General features: G+C 40.7%; 1 protein-coding gene across 2 annotated transcripts in view; it reads left to right on the top strand.

The window, feature by feature from the left end:
- Window positions 1–14,620, top strand: part of atp2a2b (ATPase sarcoplasmic/endoplasmic reticulum Ca2+ transporting 2b) — a 38,204-nt gene that overhangs the window by 16,064 nt on the left and 7,520 nt on the right. For both annotated transcript variants that reach the window (XR_010795564.1, XM_066646764.1), the window contains exons 6-14: window positions 5,253–5,333; window positions 8,130–8,215; window positions 8,848–9,312; window positions 12,158–12,246; window positions 12,331–12,433; window positions 12,526–12,657; window positions 12,774–12,893; window positions 13,078–13,296; window positions 14,223–14,558. Coding sequence is in view for 1 of the 2 variants with exons in the window: in XM_066646764.1 (XP_066502861.1) it covers window positions 5,253–5,333; window positions 8,130–8,215; window positions 8,848–9,312; window positions 12,158–12,246; window positions 12,331–12,433; window positions 12,526–12,657; window positions 12,774–12,893; window positions 13,078–13,296; window positions 14,223–14,558 (1,631 nt within the window). In the remaining variant the exon portion in view is untranslated. The remainder of the gene's footprint in view (window positions 1–5,252; window positions 5,334–8,129; window positions 8,216–8,847; window positions 9,313–12,157; window positions 12,247–12,330; window positions 12,434–12,525; window positions 12,658–12,773; window positions 12,894–13,077; window positions 13,297–14,222; window positions 14,559–14,620) is intronic.

The following is a 14,620-nucleotide window of genomic DNA, read 5'->3' as shown; positions in this document are numbered from 1 at the left end:
CCAACACCCCCCCCCCCAAATAATAAAATACCTCCTCCTACTCCAGAGTGAGTCATAAGCTGCAGCCCTGTCTACTCTCTTTGTTTCCAACACTATGTATGTCAGGTTGACCTTGCAGGGCTGTGCTGACCCTACACCCGAGCCCACCCAATTACATGCTCTCAGAGCTTCCTTCTGAGCTACATGAGCTCTTGTGCACCTGCTCACTGTTGCCCTGTAAAACTATGCCAATCTCTCTTGGCTTGAGTTTCTTGCACCTGATCCAGTATTTGCCCTGGGCAATATCTCCTGTCATCTGTGAAGCTGCTGCAGTTATTGACGGTTTAGCAGTGTATTTCTCGTCTTTCAGTCTTCTGAGACAGCACCCTGCTCTCCCTTTAGCTCACAGACATCTGTGATGTGTAGCTGATAGCATGTCGCTTCCTCAATAGAGCTGACATGTCAACACCTCTGCTTTCTTAGGAAATATCCTGTCTTTGGCTGAACTGTAAAGGGAAAAATAAACTCTTTAGTGATTTATTTGATTCATAAATCATTGTACAGTACACATAGCAGGATGCTCACAAAGTCCAGTTTAATGTACAATAAAGCTAGTATCATTGGTGTTCATCTGGATGTTTTGGAAAACATGAAAAGGCTAATTTGCTTAAAATATGATTCTCAATCAGAAATATTTCTGGTTGTAGAATATCATTATTGGGGCATGCCATTTAGCTTTTTGGTTATAAATAAATATTGAAGAACAGTGACAGGAGTGTATTAGTGGGGTGCTGACAATTCCCTGCTGACCCTTGAGGTTCCTGATTACACAGTGACACAGCGCTCATGCTAGGTACAGATGGATTATTGACCTTAAAAAGGGTCACAGAAGGTGCTGGTAACATTAGACAGCTGCCTTCACCACCTGCTAACTGCTTCAGCGCACCAGTAATCCCTTTGAGTCTGGCAGGGGGGAAACATGAGCACCCCCTGTGTTTGCAGATTTGTATTCACTTCTCACAAAAGCATTGTTTCCCTGCCCAAAATTCCCAATTTAGTCTGATGAGCCAACTCTCCCTGCCACTGGTTATTAGGCAGGTCACAGGGTTCATGATGGCGTAGGCCTAAAATATGTAGATGTAGTATTTGGTTATATAATATAGCATATTTTACACTTTTCAGTGTATTAAAAATAAGTTGTGTGCTAATGATATGGCCTGTGTCATTTTAACCTAAATAATTTTACATATGTTGGATCATGGGAGTTATTTGGTTTCCGGAAACCAAATTCTGAACTGAAACTGAATTTTAAAGATGTCTTGCGGTAAACAACGTTGGATGGTGCAAATTTAAACCTTGTTTCATTTCTTATCCAGTGTAATGTAAATGTATGGCAACAGGTAAGCAGTTAAAAATAAACAAATAATAAAATAGTAAATGTTTTGCTTCTGGAGAAAGTGTTCTAGATTAATGCCTTGTTTATCCATGAAACTGGTCTACTAAGTTACAAAGGGCAGTATTTTGCTGACAGATATTAAACAGTATATTGCAGAATTATGACAGTGATGTAATTCTGTTGATTAAACTGTTATTGCATGTTGAATACACTCTTGTAATATATAGGTTCTTTTATTCAAGGCTTGTAGTAGTGTACTCTTAAACTGAAATGAGGCCAATGCAGGGCAGACAGTATGCATTTTAAACAGTGAAAGGCAGTGACATGACCCCAGCACAGGTCTCATCCACTTCAGACAACTAGAATGTATAGAGAGGAAGGATGTAGTGCATCAATTGAGCTTATATGAAGAGATAAATGATTAGGAAAACAGATGGCTGATCTCTCTTTCCTCCCCTTTGGGGAGGGATGGGGAGCCATTTGTCTTCTCTCTTTGGCTGTTTATGTCAAACAGGCTCTCGGTCCCACTGGTGATGCCCTTCTCATACCCGGAGAACGAGGTGTCCAGATAAATACGAACACACATCAGCTGCTACTTATTTACTGTGAGATCAGAGCTGTGCTTGGGTCCCTTTTTCTGAGTGTGCCTGAGAGAGAACAACAAACAGAACTATGTACAATTTGTCCATTGAGCTCAGCTGCAGCGTTAGCTTTGTCCATTGGGATGCTTCCCTGTGACGACATCATGAATGTCATTTACAATGGCACATTTTTTCTGGGTTAATGAATGTCCAACTAACACAACCCAGATTGTCTTTTTAATTTTCTTCTTTCATTTGGCATATATCGCTGATCTGGGCAGAATGACGTCTGAAGTCATAGTCTTCGTAATTTATGCTTCTCAGTCTCCTGGTTTAATGCTTATGCATCTCTGCTAAAATGGAAACTGGGTCTAAGGTGTGTTCAGACTGCCAGGTACTAGCTAGTCTCGCGTTGCCAGGTCTGGTACCTTTAGTCCACATTTTGTGGCCAAGAACAACCTTCTAATGCAGGAAAAAGAAATCAGACTGACATGCAAAAGGACCAATCCAAGTCTGCTATTTTGGCATGATGTGTAGGAGGAGGCAGACAGCCAGCCAGAATGCAACTGTCAGAATACTGACAGTGAGGCCAACTTAACCCACTGAAAGTATCAAAAGACTCTGTCAACTTGTGTGCAGAGCGTCTGTGGCCGAGACTAGGCACCAGCAAACACAAGTCAGAGTTTGTTAACCAAAGTGAATATTGACTGGGTGGTTTGTCTAACACTAGCCTCATATGAGGTTAAGGTGTGTTAGCTGGGTAAACCCTGAACTCAACAATTCTGTTTGTCATCACAGGATTACACACACATTTATTTATTTAGTTAATTAGTTTTTTTACTAAGTACTAAAATTACCAGGAAACGTACTACTCTGTTCTCCTTGGACACATTCTATATGTTCCATTGATTGTTCTGGTTTGATAGATGGAGAAGAAAAACCCACGTTTCAAGGTGAGCTATTCTTATAGGTTTGTGTTCTCCTTGTCCGCCCAAAGTAGGTTACCCTACTATCTGATCTTTTTCTAACTTGAGCTATATATTGAGTACATGTTCCACATTTATTCCTTCATTTTAGGAGCCATGAGGTGTCAAAGTGTATTTTTTTTTTCCTACGTTGGATCATGAACGAAGGTGATCTATATATAATCTATGGTCTAACTGCAAACAATGTGTCCCAACTTCAGAATTGAGGACTTAGCAATGTAGATATTTATGTATTTTTAAATCTAAATGACACAATTCCATACATGATCATTGCAGTTCCAGGTTAAAGGCCCTACTCTGTGGATCTCACAATTGTGCTGGGGTTTTGTTTACTCCATGTATTTGAAGAATACAGTTGGTCTCGTGTTTTTGAATTGCTTGCTTGACCATCAGAATAATCACTAGATCACTCCATTGTTGATATTATTTGTTGTGACAGTCCTCGTTTGGATTAGAGCTCAGCGAGGCTGCTGAGAGTTCAGTGCATTGGCCTTTCCACTTTGGCCATGTCTTCAGATAAAGCACAGTCAGCTCATGTGATGTAAACCCATCCGTACACAATGGATCATATCAAAATAGTTCTCCCATTTTTGGAGTTTGTGTGCTTTTTTTAGATTAATACCATCCCTCCGGCTACCCCGACTTTCCATGCAAAGGGGCACTGAGGCTTATCGTCAGATTCACATGTCCAACAAAACGTGATCCTGAAAAGAGTGTGTTCAGAGCTTTATGATCTGAATGTCCACAGTTCTGTCCTGTCCTCATGTGGAGTCTCTGTGGAATTTGTGAAAAGGCTGTAAGCCAGATCCAGCCTGAATGTTGGACCCAGCTGTCGTCATTGAAGTGTCCTTCACATAAACCCAACATTTACACGTCTGAAGTGGATGGTTCAAGCAAATGTCTCCCACGTGACTAATAAATGTCAAGAGATTTAGAGGACTCATGTATCTGTTTCCTCATTGATTCAAAGATTTGTTTGGGAAAGAATTAGGTGTTTACATTAGCTTTTTCTTTTCTTCTTCACCAGCAACTACTAAGCCCCTCTCCTAAGTTAGTGGAAAGAATGAAGCACAGTCTATTTTTATCATTTTGCCAGAAAGTGCTGGAACAGTTTAATGCTTTGATATATCTCATTCCCGTTTTAAAAAATGTGACGCTGGAGATTTGTGTATTTCGAAGAAATGCGAGAGAAATTTGCCAGACGACAGTCCCCACAACTTGAACAGCTTTACAGAGATGGGCTGTCTGCGGTGTCCTCTGTATGCCCTGGAACAGTTTTGTTTAAGAGATTCCCATGTGTTCTTGGTACTTGGCCAATGCACTACAATGGTCTTTTTTTTCTTCCTTTTTTTCTTCACAAAAGAATCCTAAAAAATGTTCTTTAGTTGGTATTTCTTATTAATTTAAAGTTTCATAATGCATGTTAACATGATTTATGTTCCACATATCCTTTTTTTGGGAAGAATCTAAGGCGCATGTCTGCCCAAATCCCAAAATAGGCGAAGGAAGAACAAGAACTTTTGTTGGCAGGAGACATTTCGATGCTGAAGTGTTGAAGGTGCGATTGCTTGGAGTGACATTATGTTCCTCTGTTTGTAGTGCTTTTGGAGTAGCTGTTAAGCTTGTAATGGTGCCCAGAACGTCATGAAATGTGATGTCTGGAGACAGACCCATGGCAGTACAGCTGTGGCCTTTTGGAATCGTGGTCCTCCAGTGCTTATGTAATTTTAGTTGTCCTCAAGTGCTGTATAGCTGCACAGATCAGAAAGGCTCTAGCAGACTGGTAGGAATCTGTCATAACTTGTTTCTGAAATAATAATACTCTTGATTACCAGTTTATGAATTTAGCTTTACTCTCTTTTTGTATTTTAAAACTGGTTTAAATATATTTTTAAAGCACTATAAATTGCCTATGAAAGGCATTTTATTTGAATAGATTATTATACATTTCTGTGCATACTAAATCACATTCCATTACAATAAGAGCATAGTTGCAGACATTGGAACTTGTAACAGTATTGATAGGCTATTATCATAGTTTCTGAAGGTATGTTTAATGAGGTGCCATTGATTCTGTTTTACAGGTTCCAGCTAACCAAACTTCAGTACAACCAAATATTGTAATGCTTACTGATGAGCTATGGTTGGAAGCAATAATATAGAGGTGTTAAATAACTAGATTAATCATATAACAGTGCAGTGAGTGAGTGGTACTCGCTGCACTGTACTGCTTAAACATCCTAAAACAGTTATTTCTTTCCCTCTTCGTTGTGCTTATCTCTGACAGCATGCTTTCTGTTTCCTCTCCAGTGGGTGACAAAGTTCCTGCAGATATCCGCCTGACTTCTATCAAATCCACAACGCTGAGAGTGGACCAGTCCATTCTGACAGGTGAGACACGTGACCATTACAGACATTGTATCACTGGATTTTGTGGCTGTGTGGATATCTGTAGGTATTGAGAATGATTAAGGACCCCTATTACCATATTAGGAGGGTCTATTTTTATTCAAATCCTCCTAGCTAATAGGTGTGTGAGACCTACACACGAACCTTTTTAAATGAAAAAATGTGATTCTTTCTAAAACAATTATAATTATTAAAGAAAATTGGCTTGAGATTTTGAGCATTTGCCAAGTAGATTAAAAGATTCCTTCAGAAGAAACTGGTTAAACTGGTAAATGGTTATTAGGTTGTTTTTCGCTTTCAGTTTCTGACTTTAACACCACTCATTGAATTAAGCAGTGCCACCTCATGCATTAAAAGGAAACGTATTTAGTGTTTATTAGTCAAAAATTGGCTTGAAAACAAAAAGCAATTAAATTTTAATTGCAATATTTAAGTATCTAAAATTGCATTAAATATAATAACATAAAAGCCCTACCTGGTTAGTACTGACGAGTCATTAGACAGTCATGTAACAAGCGTAGTATGTGCCATTTACACCGAGATGACATCTGAAACATTGAGTATACACATTTCAGGGTCAGTCAGGGACGTTGGACATTTGTTGGCCCATATGAATGTCGATATGGGGGGTTCGATACGAGCTGTGAATCCAATGCATTAAGATTTTACAAAACCATCCTGAGCCATTTGTCAACCACCATTAATGAGTTGCAGCCATCTACAGAGCAGGACGTAGTTCAGAGGCGTGCTGTATGAATGCTGTGTTACTATGACGACACCGGAGAAGTGTTTAGAGCTACTGGGGAAACAATGCCATACTATTGTATTGGTTAGCCTGTTGGATGGTTAGCTGGCTGTCAAATGGCTAGCGGAGAGAGCAAAACAGGGCTGAAACCAGTGTTGCTAACCGTCCTGTAAAATACCAAATCGTCCCGTATTTGGACACTATTTGTATTTTGGTTTTAAACCGATATTGGACGCATTTTGTTCTGTATTTTGGAGGGCACACTTTCATGCCGACAGTTTGAGACAGAAACGCGTAGCTCTCTAAACAGAGAACACACTTCTCATTGGTCGTCAGTTTTATTTAGCCAATCAGCAGCCAATAGAATCGCAGTCCCTCCTATAGGGGGTTGTTTTGCTGCAGTGCTGAGAGCAGCAGGAACAGCAGCAACAACATTTACTGTTGTGTTTGTATTGGCCTCTTTGACCTCTACATCAAGAAATAAAAGGGAAATTAAAATCATGTTCTGTCTCCATGTTGTATCGTATCATGGAGCAAAAACAGCAATGTGTATTTTATTGTGAAATTTGTGTATTGTTGTACCCCAAGTACAGCATAATACATATCATAGACAAATACGTTTTGTTGCAACCGTGCCTTAAGTCTTTTCAGAATAAGTTACCATGGTGATACCAAATTATATAGAAGTACAAAACCTATTTTCTCATGTCAACTATAATTATCTAATATGTTACATAATGTAAATGGTATACATAAAACTGCTGTATTCGTGCAGAAGCATCCCTTTTCCTTTCCCAAGATGACAATGACCCTTGATCTTAATGGAAAGTTAACAGTCTCTGTAGCTCACGGAAGCAGGCGAGGAAGGGAAAAAGAAGAATCTTCGCTTTAGGACTCACAACTTGCTTCATTGCCTTAATTGGTAACAGATGAGGTTTCCGTGAGGTTGCAGTCAGAGTGGTTTTAGCCTCTCCATCCTTGGTTATTTTGAGGTTGTGCTGCAGAACTGGTCATTCAGACAATTACTGATGATCTCCGTCTGCGTTCTCTCTCTATAAAGCTGAAAAGCTTCTCTGAAGTAGTGCAGTGCTCCGTGGTATGGAGATGTACTTGTTTAACACTTAATCCCCTCTCACTATTAGCAGTCACCTGCAAATCTTACATTTCTAGCGTGTGCAGACAGCAAGCGATGACAGTTCCAAGTCTTTAAACATTTTAAATGGTCTAAACAGCGATCAAATTGTGAAAGGCAAAGCTATTAATCTCATTCCTAATAGAGGACTTGAAATGCGGAAGGAGTGCAGTTCTCATTTGAAAAAGTTTCTCGTAGCTATGTCACTGGATGTTTGGGACTTCACAGATTGTACTGTCCTCACACTTGGCTTTGCTGTGAGTTGCAGATTCTGGATTGAAGAACTACAAAAAAGGCACCTCTAATTTAAGATTATAACGTGTTCAATATGTGTTGGAGGATTTAAAATAAATAAATAAACCTCAAACTTTTAATAATACATTTGAATAGTTTTTGTTTGAGAAAGTAAAGAATTGTAAAAAGATGAACTGAAAGTTAGGTGGCAGAGTACTGCAGTAGGAAGAGTAGCTGCCACACAGCTCCAGGGTCCTGGGGTTCGGGGGGTTCAACAGAGTGTATTCACTGTGTGTCTTTATGGGTTTTCCCAAGTGTTCCACTTTCCTTCCAGAGTCAAAAAACACACTTTAGTATGTGGATTGGCTACACAAATTCTCTCTGTGTGCAGGGCTGTCTGTGAGACAGATGCCCTGTAAATGAAATGGTGTGCATTCCTGCCTTGCACCCAAAGACTCTTCAGACTGGCCAGAATGAAGATATAATTGAATTAATAAATGATCTAGAATTGATGCACAATGATAGATTTTCAGGTGAAGGAGATTTGATGGAGATCATTTGCTGATGAGCCCTGGGCAGCTTTTTGTCTAATACACACAGCTAGTCTGATGTCAGCAGCAGAAGTCCATGTCCTGACATTTTGCTCTGTTTTTCTGTACCTCTGCAGGAGAGTCCGTGTCTGTCATTAAACATACAGACCCAGTTCCTGACCCACGAGCTGTTAACCAGGATAAGAAGAACATGCTGTTCTCTGTAAGTATGATTTCACACTGTATGAATTGTTTGGTTTCCTAACTCTTGGGTGCATCTGGTCTTACTTTATATCTGCACACCGGTAGCTGTGTTTTAAGAGTATCTAAAGGTTGCTTGTCACATTTAAACGCTGCTTAAAGTTAATTTTCTATGAGAACGTATGACTGTCACCAACACTTCCTTTTTAAAGCAATGGTTCTATCAAAAGGAATAAAGTCTAATTCAAGGAATTGGACTAAAGTGAAGACCAATTTCAGACATTAAGATGGCTGCTCTTTCAAGCTATATTGTGTAGTAAAGTCTCTTTGTCGATGTGGTGATTGAGATTTTCATTACACAGTAGTTAAATAAGGACTTTTAATACTTGCTAGCTGCAATGCTATTTTTAATTGTGTTCTCGGAGGATATTGTTTGGATCCAAAGACGATTAATTGATGTTGACCTGATTAATTGTCTTTATTTGGAACAGGACAATTGTGTAGATTTGAGTCCCAAATTATGTAAAGTGCTTATTTGTTATCATGCATTAAATTACCTATGCTTCAAGCCCATCATTTGAGTTTTTACAAATATTCTTTCTCTGAAGTTTGAACCAAAAGTCATTTTCATGATCCTGGACTCTGTTTTTTCAGGGCACCAACATTGCAGCAGGCAAGGCTATCGGTGTGGTGGTGGCCACAGGTGTGAACACAGAGATTGGTAAAATCCGCGATGAGATGGCATCCACCGAGCAGGAGCGCACACCCCTTCAGCAGAAGCTGGATGAGTTCGGAGAGCAGCTTTCCAAGGTCATCTCCCTCATCTGCATTGCTGTATGGATTATCAACATTGGCCACTTCAACGACCCTGTGCATGGTGGCTCCTGGATACGTGGAGCGGTCTACTACTTTAAGATTGCTGTTGCGCTCGCTGTTGCCGCTATTCCTGAGGGATTGCCGGCAGTCATCACCACCTGCCTGGCCCTGGGTACTCGCCGCATGGCCAAGAAAAACGCCATCGTCCGCTCACTCCCTTCTGTGGAGACCCTGGGCTGCACCTCTGTCATCTGCTCTGACAAGACGGGCACCCTGACCACAAACCAGATGTCTGTTTGCAGAGTGAGTATACAATTAAGAGCTTTGTGTTCCTGACTGTGCTGTGCCCAAAAAAACTGAGTAATAAAAAGAAACGTGTAACAAGTGCGGAAATGTTTAGCATAAATATTATGTATTAATCTTAAAATTATTAAAATTAATTAATCATAATGAATCTTAGCAACATGAAAGGTTGTTTTAAAGATGCTTGTCCAAGGTGAACGTGGTTGTTAAAAATGTATATTATTCAAAATGTGTCACCAATGAATTTTATTATATTAAAGGAGCAGTGCGTAATAGTTTTACCTTATATTTACATTTTGACCTATAATGGGGAGAATAGAGCCTCTGTTGTAAAATGAATTGTACTAGGGGGAGACCTAGAAGCAGAAAACCCAAATCTTTCCTAGTGTTCTTTTAAAGTCATCATAATACAGGAGGTCCTCGGGTTACTTCAGTCCTGAGTTACAATGTTTCGTGGTTACGACACACCTCCCATTTACTGTATATAGCCTTGTTTCGACTTAAGAGGTTTTGCGTCGTAACGTGAACTTCGTGTTTGGTGTACGCGGCGCGGCGGAAGAATACACGGTTACACGGCTCGGGACCGAGGAGGATAGGATCAGTGCTTACAGTATGTTATTTACGTACAGTATGTACGTATGTTCTGACTTACGAAGTTGAGCCGTTCCTACGTCACGGCGTAAACCGATTTCCAGTGTAAGTCGAGGAACCCCTGTACTTGTATCTGGTAGTTTGATCACAATGTGGCAGTATATTTTAGTTGTTCCACACTTTGTTTTTTTGTTTTAACCCTTAAGATTAAGTTGTTGATGTTTGTTTGTGTAAAGGTTAAGTAATGTTTGTCGGTAGAGGCATAGTTTGAAAGAGCAGAGGACATTGATGAAAGAATGATGGCGATGTAATACATCTGTGTCTCGCTCCTCTCAACTCCACTGGGAGTGCTGCTGATCAGTATGCAGTAGTCAGTTACTTGCAGTAGTGTTGCATAACTGACCTTGTGTTTAGGATCTCTCTCTGATCCTCAGCAATGTCGCTGGAGGCTTCACAATTTTCTTACATTCACTACGCAGGGCACTTTTCACCGCTATAAGAAGGCTTAAGTACAAATAGCAAAGATGACTCTGTAGGCCTCATCATCATTTTGCCGTGGCAGAGTAGGTTTGATGCCTCAGGCTGAGAGCTGTTATGAAATATATGGAATTAAATCTGTCTGATTAGTCTTCTCTCAGTGAAGTAGGGCTGTCGGCAGGGCTCAAATTGAATTCATATTTTCCCCTTGCTTGTCAAATATTCAAATTTGAGATGCACAAATTATCTGCACCTTGAAAATGTAAGCAAGATGGATAACCGCAGCAAACGCACAATTTTAAGTGCAAAGTCCTTATGTGGGTGTCCAGAAACATTTTAAATCCCCAAAATCCTACTGTTAAACAGGTCAAATTTTAAGTTGGCACTTAAAATATAGTCTAGGCCTATTTTTATATTTTATTGATAAATATTTTACCATACAATAACCTGCACAAATATGCTGTTGTGTTGTCCAACATGGGGTTATTTGCTGCTTGTCCACAGACCACACTATTTCTGACAAAATTAGACAAAATTTTGTTCAGTGTGGCCAACCGAGGGCCATGATCGAGTCCACATTGACATAGATCTGTACATGGAAATGATCTTTGTGTATTAAGGTTAATTTTAGGTACGTTTACAGTTGAGTATAGTTTCATTCCTATAACTGAGTGCCACTAGCAGAGGTGATGCTATTTTAGCATTATGCAAGATACAACTAGTGTCCCCCCCCCTCACCCCCCGAGTAATTCTATATGAAAAGGTTGAGTCTAAAATAGATGCAATTCATCAGAAAGAATGTAATCTATTTAATATTTATCTCTTTAACCTTAGCTGCTTTTCCACTCACCCCCTCCTCCTGGCTGTGACATCAAATGTTTGGTGTCGGTGTGACGATTTTGGAGGGACTGAGGGTGGGTGTTGAAAGCATCGTGCTTTTAGTTAGATCCTTTGACTAATCTCGCCACTTCAGAGAGCAGAGATGGCGCCATTTATATTTACACAGTGAAGTACAAGCTGAGACCTGTCTCCATTTTAATGTCCCTCCTTCCAGGGGTGTCCAAAATCCAGCCCCTTGCAAAGTGCAAACTGTGGATGGGTTTTAATTGTCCTTTTTTTTTTGTTTCTTGAAAAATGCAATAACCAGCTCAGTATCTAATGTTGTATTTTTATCCATTGACTTTAAGGTGATGGTTGAACTGTAACACACTGTAAATGTGAAGTTTAAGATCAATTTTGAAATGATTTTACTTCGGAATCTTGACTGCAAACAAGAAGTGCAGTTATGAGTGTGATCTAGAGCTTTCAAGAGATCAAAATATTTTCATATAAGACCCATAGCATACGCATGTACATCTTAAATCATTAGAATATGAAAAAGGTCTTACCTGAAGACTTAATGAAACATATCATATTCAGGACACATGAGCAGAGACATTAAGGCAGCTCTAATCCTCCTTGGTATCACGCTCACGTTTTGTCGCACCTCTCTTCTTTTTATCCCCCTTTTTTGGTCACATTTCTGTGTTTACGTTATTACCATACTCCATGACTCTGGTTTTCTTCACTGTAAAAGATGGTAAAACCCAATGCCTAGTATTTCTTCTTGTTAGTATCTCTCTGTGGATACTGACTCTTTTTACTCCAAAATCAGGATTTTAAAATGTTTACATTATGTAGTGCTGCACAGATCGCATGATCCTTTTAGAAATTACGCTTCCATCTTTATGGGTAGTTTGCCCCCTGCTGGAGACTTGACTTTGTCTCTCTCTTCCAGATGTTCATCCTTGATAAGGTGGACGGAGACAGCTGCTCGCTCAGAGAGTTCACTGTGACTGGATCTACCTATGCACCTGAAGGAGAAGTGTGAGTGTTTTCCTCCACACTGAAATGTGTCCATTGACTACATTTTATTGGCTGCCTTGTGTTAATAAAGGTTCATTCTTGCAGATACCAGGATGGTAAACCAGTGAGATGCTCCAAGTATGAGGCTCTGGTTGAGATGGCCACTATCTGTGCCCTTTGTAATGACTCCTCACTGGACTACAATGAGGTCAGTAATTATTAGAATATTTCTAAATATGTAAATTATTTATTTCATCAACGCTTTGAGTCTTATGTTTGCATGTGATGCTCTGCCCCCAGGTCAAAGGAGTGTATGAGAAAGTTGGAGAGGCCACAGAGACAGCCCTCACATGCCTAGTGGAGAAGATGAATGTGTTTGACAGTGATCTCAAAGGGCTTACAAAGGTGGAAAGAGCCAACGCCTGCAACTCTGTAAGTTGGAATCCTCCTGTGGTCAAACCACTTTTGTAAAAGGCAGCCATAATCAATTGTTTTTATTGTTATTGGCCTTGTAGGCAGCAGGTAATGTTTGTGTGTCTTTTGCTCAGGTGATTAAGCAGCTGATGAAGAAAGAGTTCACACTGGAGTTCTCAAGAGACAGAAAGTCCATGTCTGTGTACTGCACTCCCAATAAAGCCCGTTCTTCCATAGGCAAGATGTTTGTCAAGGTAACCAATGACATCAGCTTTGGTGTATGGCTTATCCAGGGCATGATGGGGGTGGGGGGGATGTCTGCTGTAATCTCAGCAATGATATCTCAACATAGAATTAAATCGTGTTCAGTTATTATGATTGCAGGACAGTGTATTAATTGTTAATGTCTCTCTGCATTGTGTGTGTGTGTATATCCAGGGTGCCCCAGAGGGAGTGATTGACCGGTGTACACACGTCCGTGTGGGCAGTAATAAGGTCCCCCTGACCGAAGGCATTAAGGAGAAGCTCTTGACTGTGATTCGTGAATATGGGACAGGGAGGGACACACTGAGGTGTCTGGCCCTGGCGACACGGGACAACCCCATCCGTAAAGAGGACCTGGTGCTGGAGGACTCTACCCGATTTGCTGAGTATGAGGTCAGAGACTTTAAAGAAGCATCAATCTTAGAGAGTGTCCTAAGCCCCTATCGCAAATGATTGTCACCACATGCAGCGCATAATGTGTATGTAGAGTGACCATTTCTGGTTATTGTTCATGTGTGAAAGTTGCTCTAGTCTCTCAGTGCCGAAGGTGGAATTGTAACAAAAAAGTGTTTTTGGGGGAATAACTTTTAGGATTTAACTTTTCACATTAAACCTTTTGGATTTCAGTTAAACCACACGTTTCTGTTCCATCCAGACTCCAAATAACACATGAAAGAATGGGCAAAACTTTGGAGTTAATTAGATTTTTCATCCATGCTGACTTGCATTACGTCCGAGAACTAACAGGCTTGTTGTCCTTTGGGAGGACAACACCCCCTAATTTGAGTTCTGAATGATTAAAATCAGTAGTTTCTAACTTAATGAGTCTACATTCTCATGCCTATACAGTTCAATTTTTTTATGACTGCCTGAAAAGTGCACTTGTTTCAAGATCACGTCTGTTCCTGAGGGATTAGTCACTAAACATGCTGTGAAGCCACACAGCAAAGCTGCAGGCTCTTGAAATCAATGGGATACTTACTCCCCATCTTTAGCTTTACAGTGCACTGCAGAGTCCTGAGTTCTAACTCTGGAGGGTGCAACACAGTTTGTTTTCACTGCCCACCTACAACACATTTAGTAGCTGTTTTTAAGCAAGGACATCACTAAAATATGCTATACTTCATCTCTCCAGGACTAGACTTGATTAGCCCTGCTGTAGACTGTGACCATTTGCCTGATCTAACGTACCTGAACAAGCCTTTAGTGAGTTGAGTCAGATGTCTCTGGGCAAGGAAAACAAACATGTTTACAGCCAGGAGGTCACAGAACAAGCACTAAAAGAGTGATTTAATTACTGTCTGCCTCCTTCCCTGCAGACGGATCTGACTTTTGTGGGCTGTGTGGGCATGCTGGACCCCCCAAGGGCCGAAGTTGCTGCCTCCATGAAGCTGTGTCGTCTGGCTGGCATCCGCGTCATCATGATCACCGGTGATAACAAAGGCACAGCGGTGGCTATTTGCAGGCGTATCGGCATTTTCGGCGAGGACGATGATGTATCGCGCATGGCCTTCACAGGCCGGGAGTTTGATGACCTGTCACCTGCGGCCCAACGAGAGGCCGTCTTGACCGCCCGCTGCTTCGCCCGCGTTGAACCATCTCATAAATCCAAGATCGTGGAGTACCTGCAGTCGTATGATGAGATCACTGCCATGGTAAGAGATCTTATTCTAATAGGTGAATGTTATGCTGCACTTGTTGTTCTGCTCATTTATTG

The sequence above is a fragment of the Hoplias malabaricus genome, chromosome 15, assembly GCF_029633855.1.
Source record: "Hoplias malabaricus isolate fHopMal1 chromosome 15, fHopMal1.hap1, whole genome shotgun sequence".
Classification (NCBI taxonomy): domain Eukaryota; kingdom Metazoa; phylum Chordata; class Actinopteri; order Characiformes; family Erythrinidae; genus Hoplias; species Hoplias malabaricus.
Note: the sequence above shows the minus strand (reverse complement) of the source record. Positions and strands in the feature narration are given on the sequence as shown.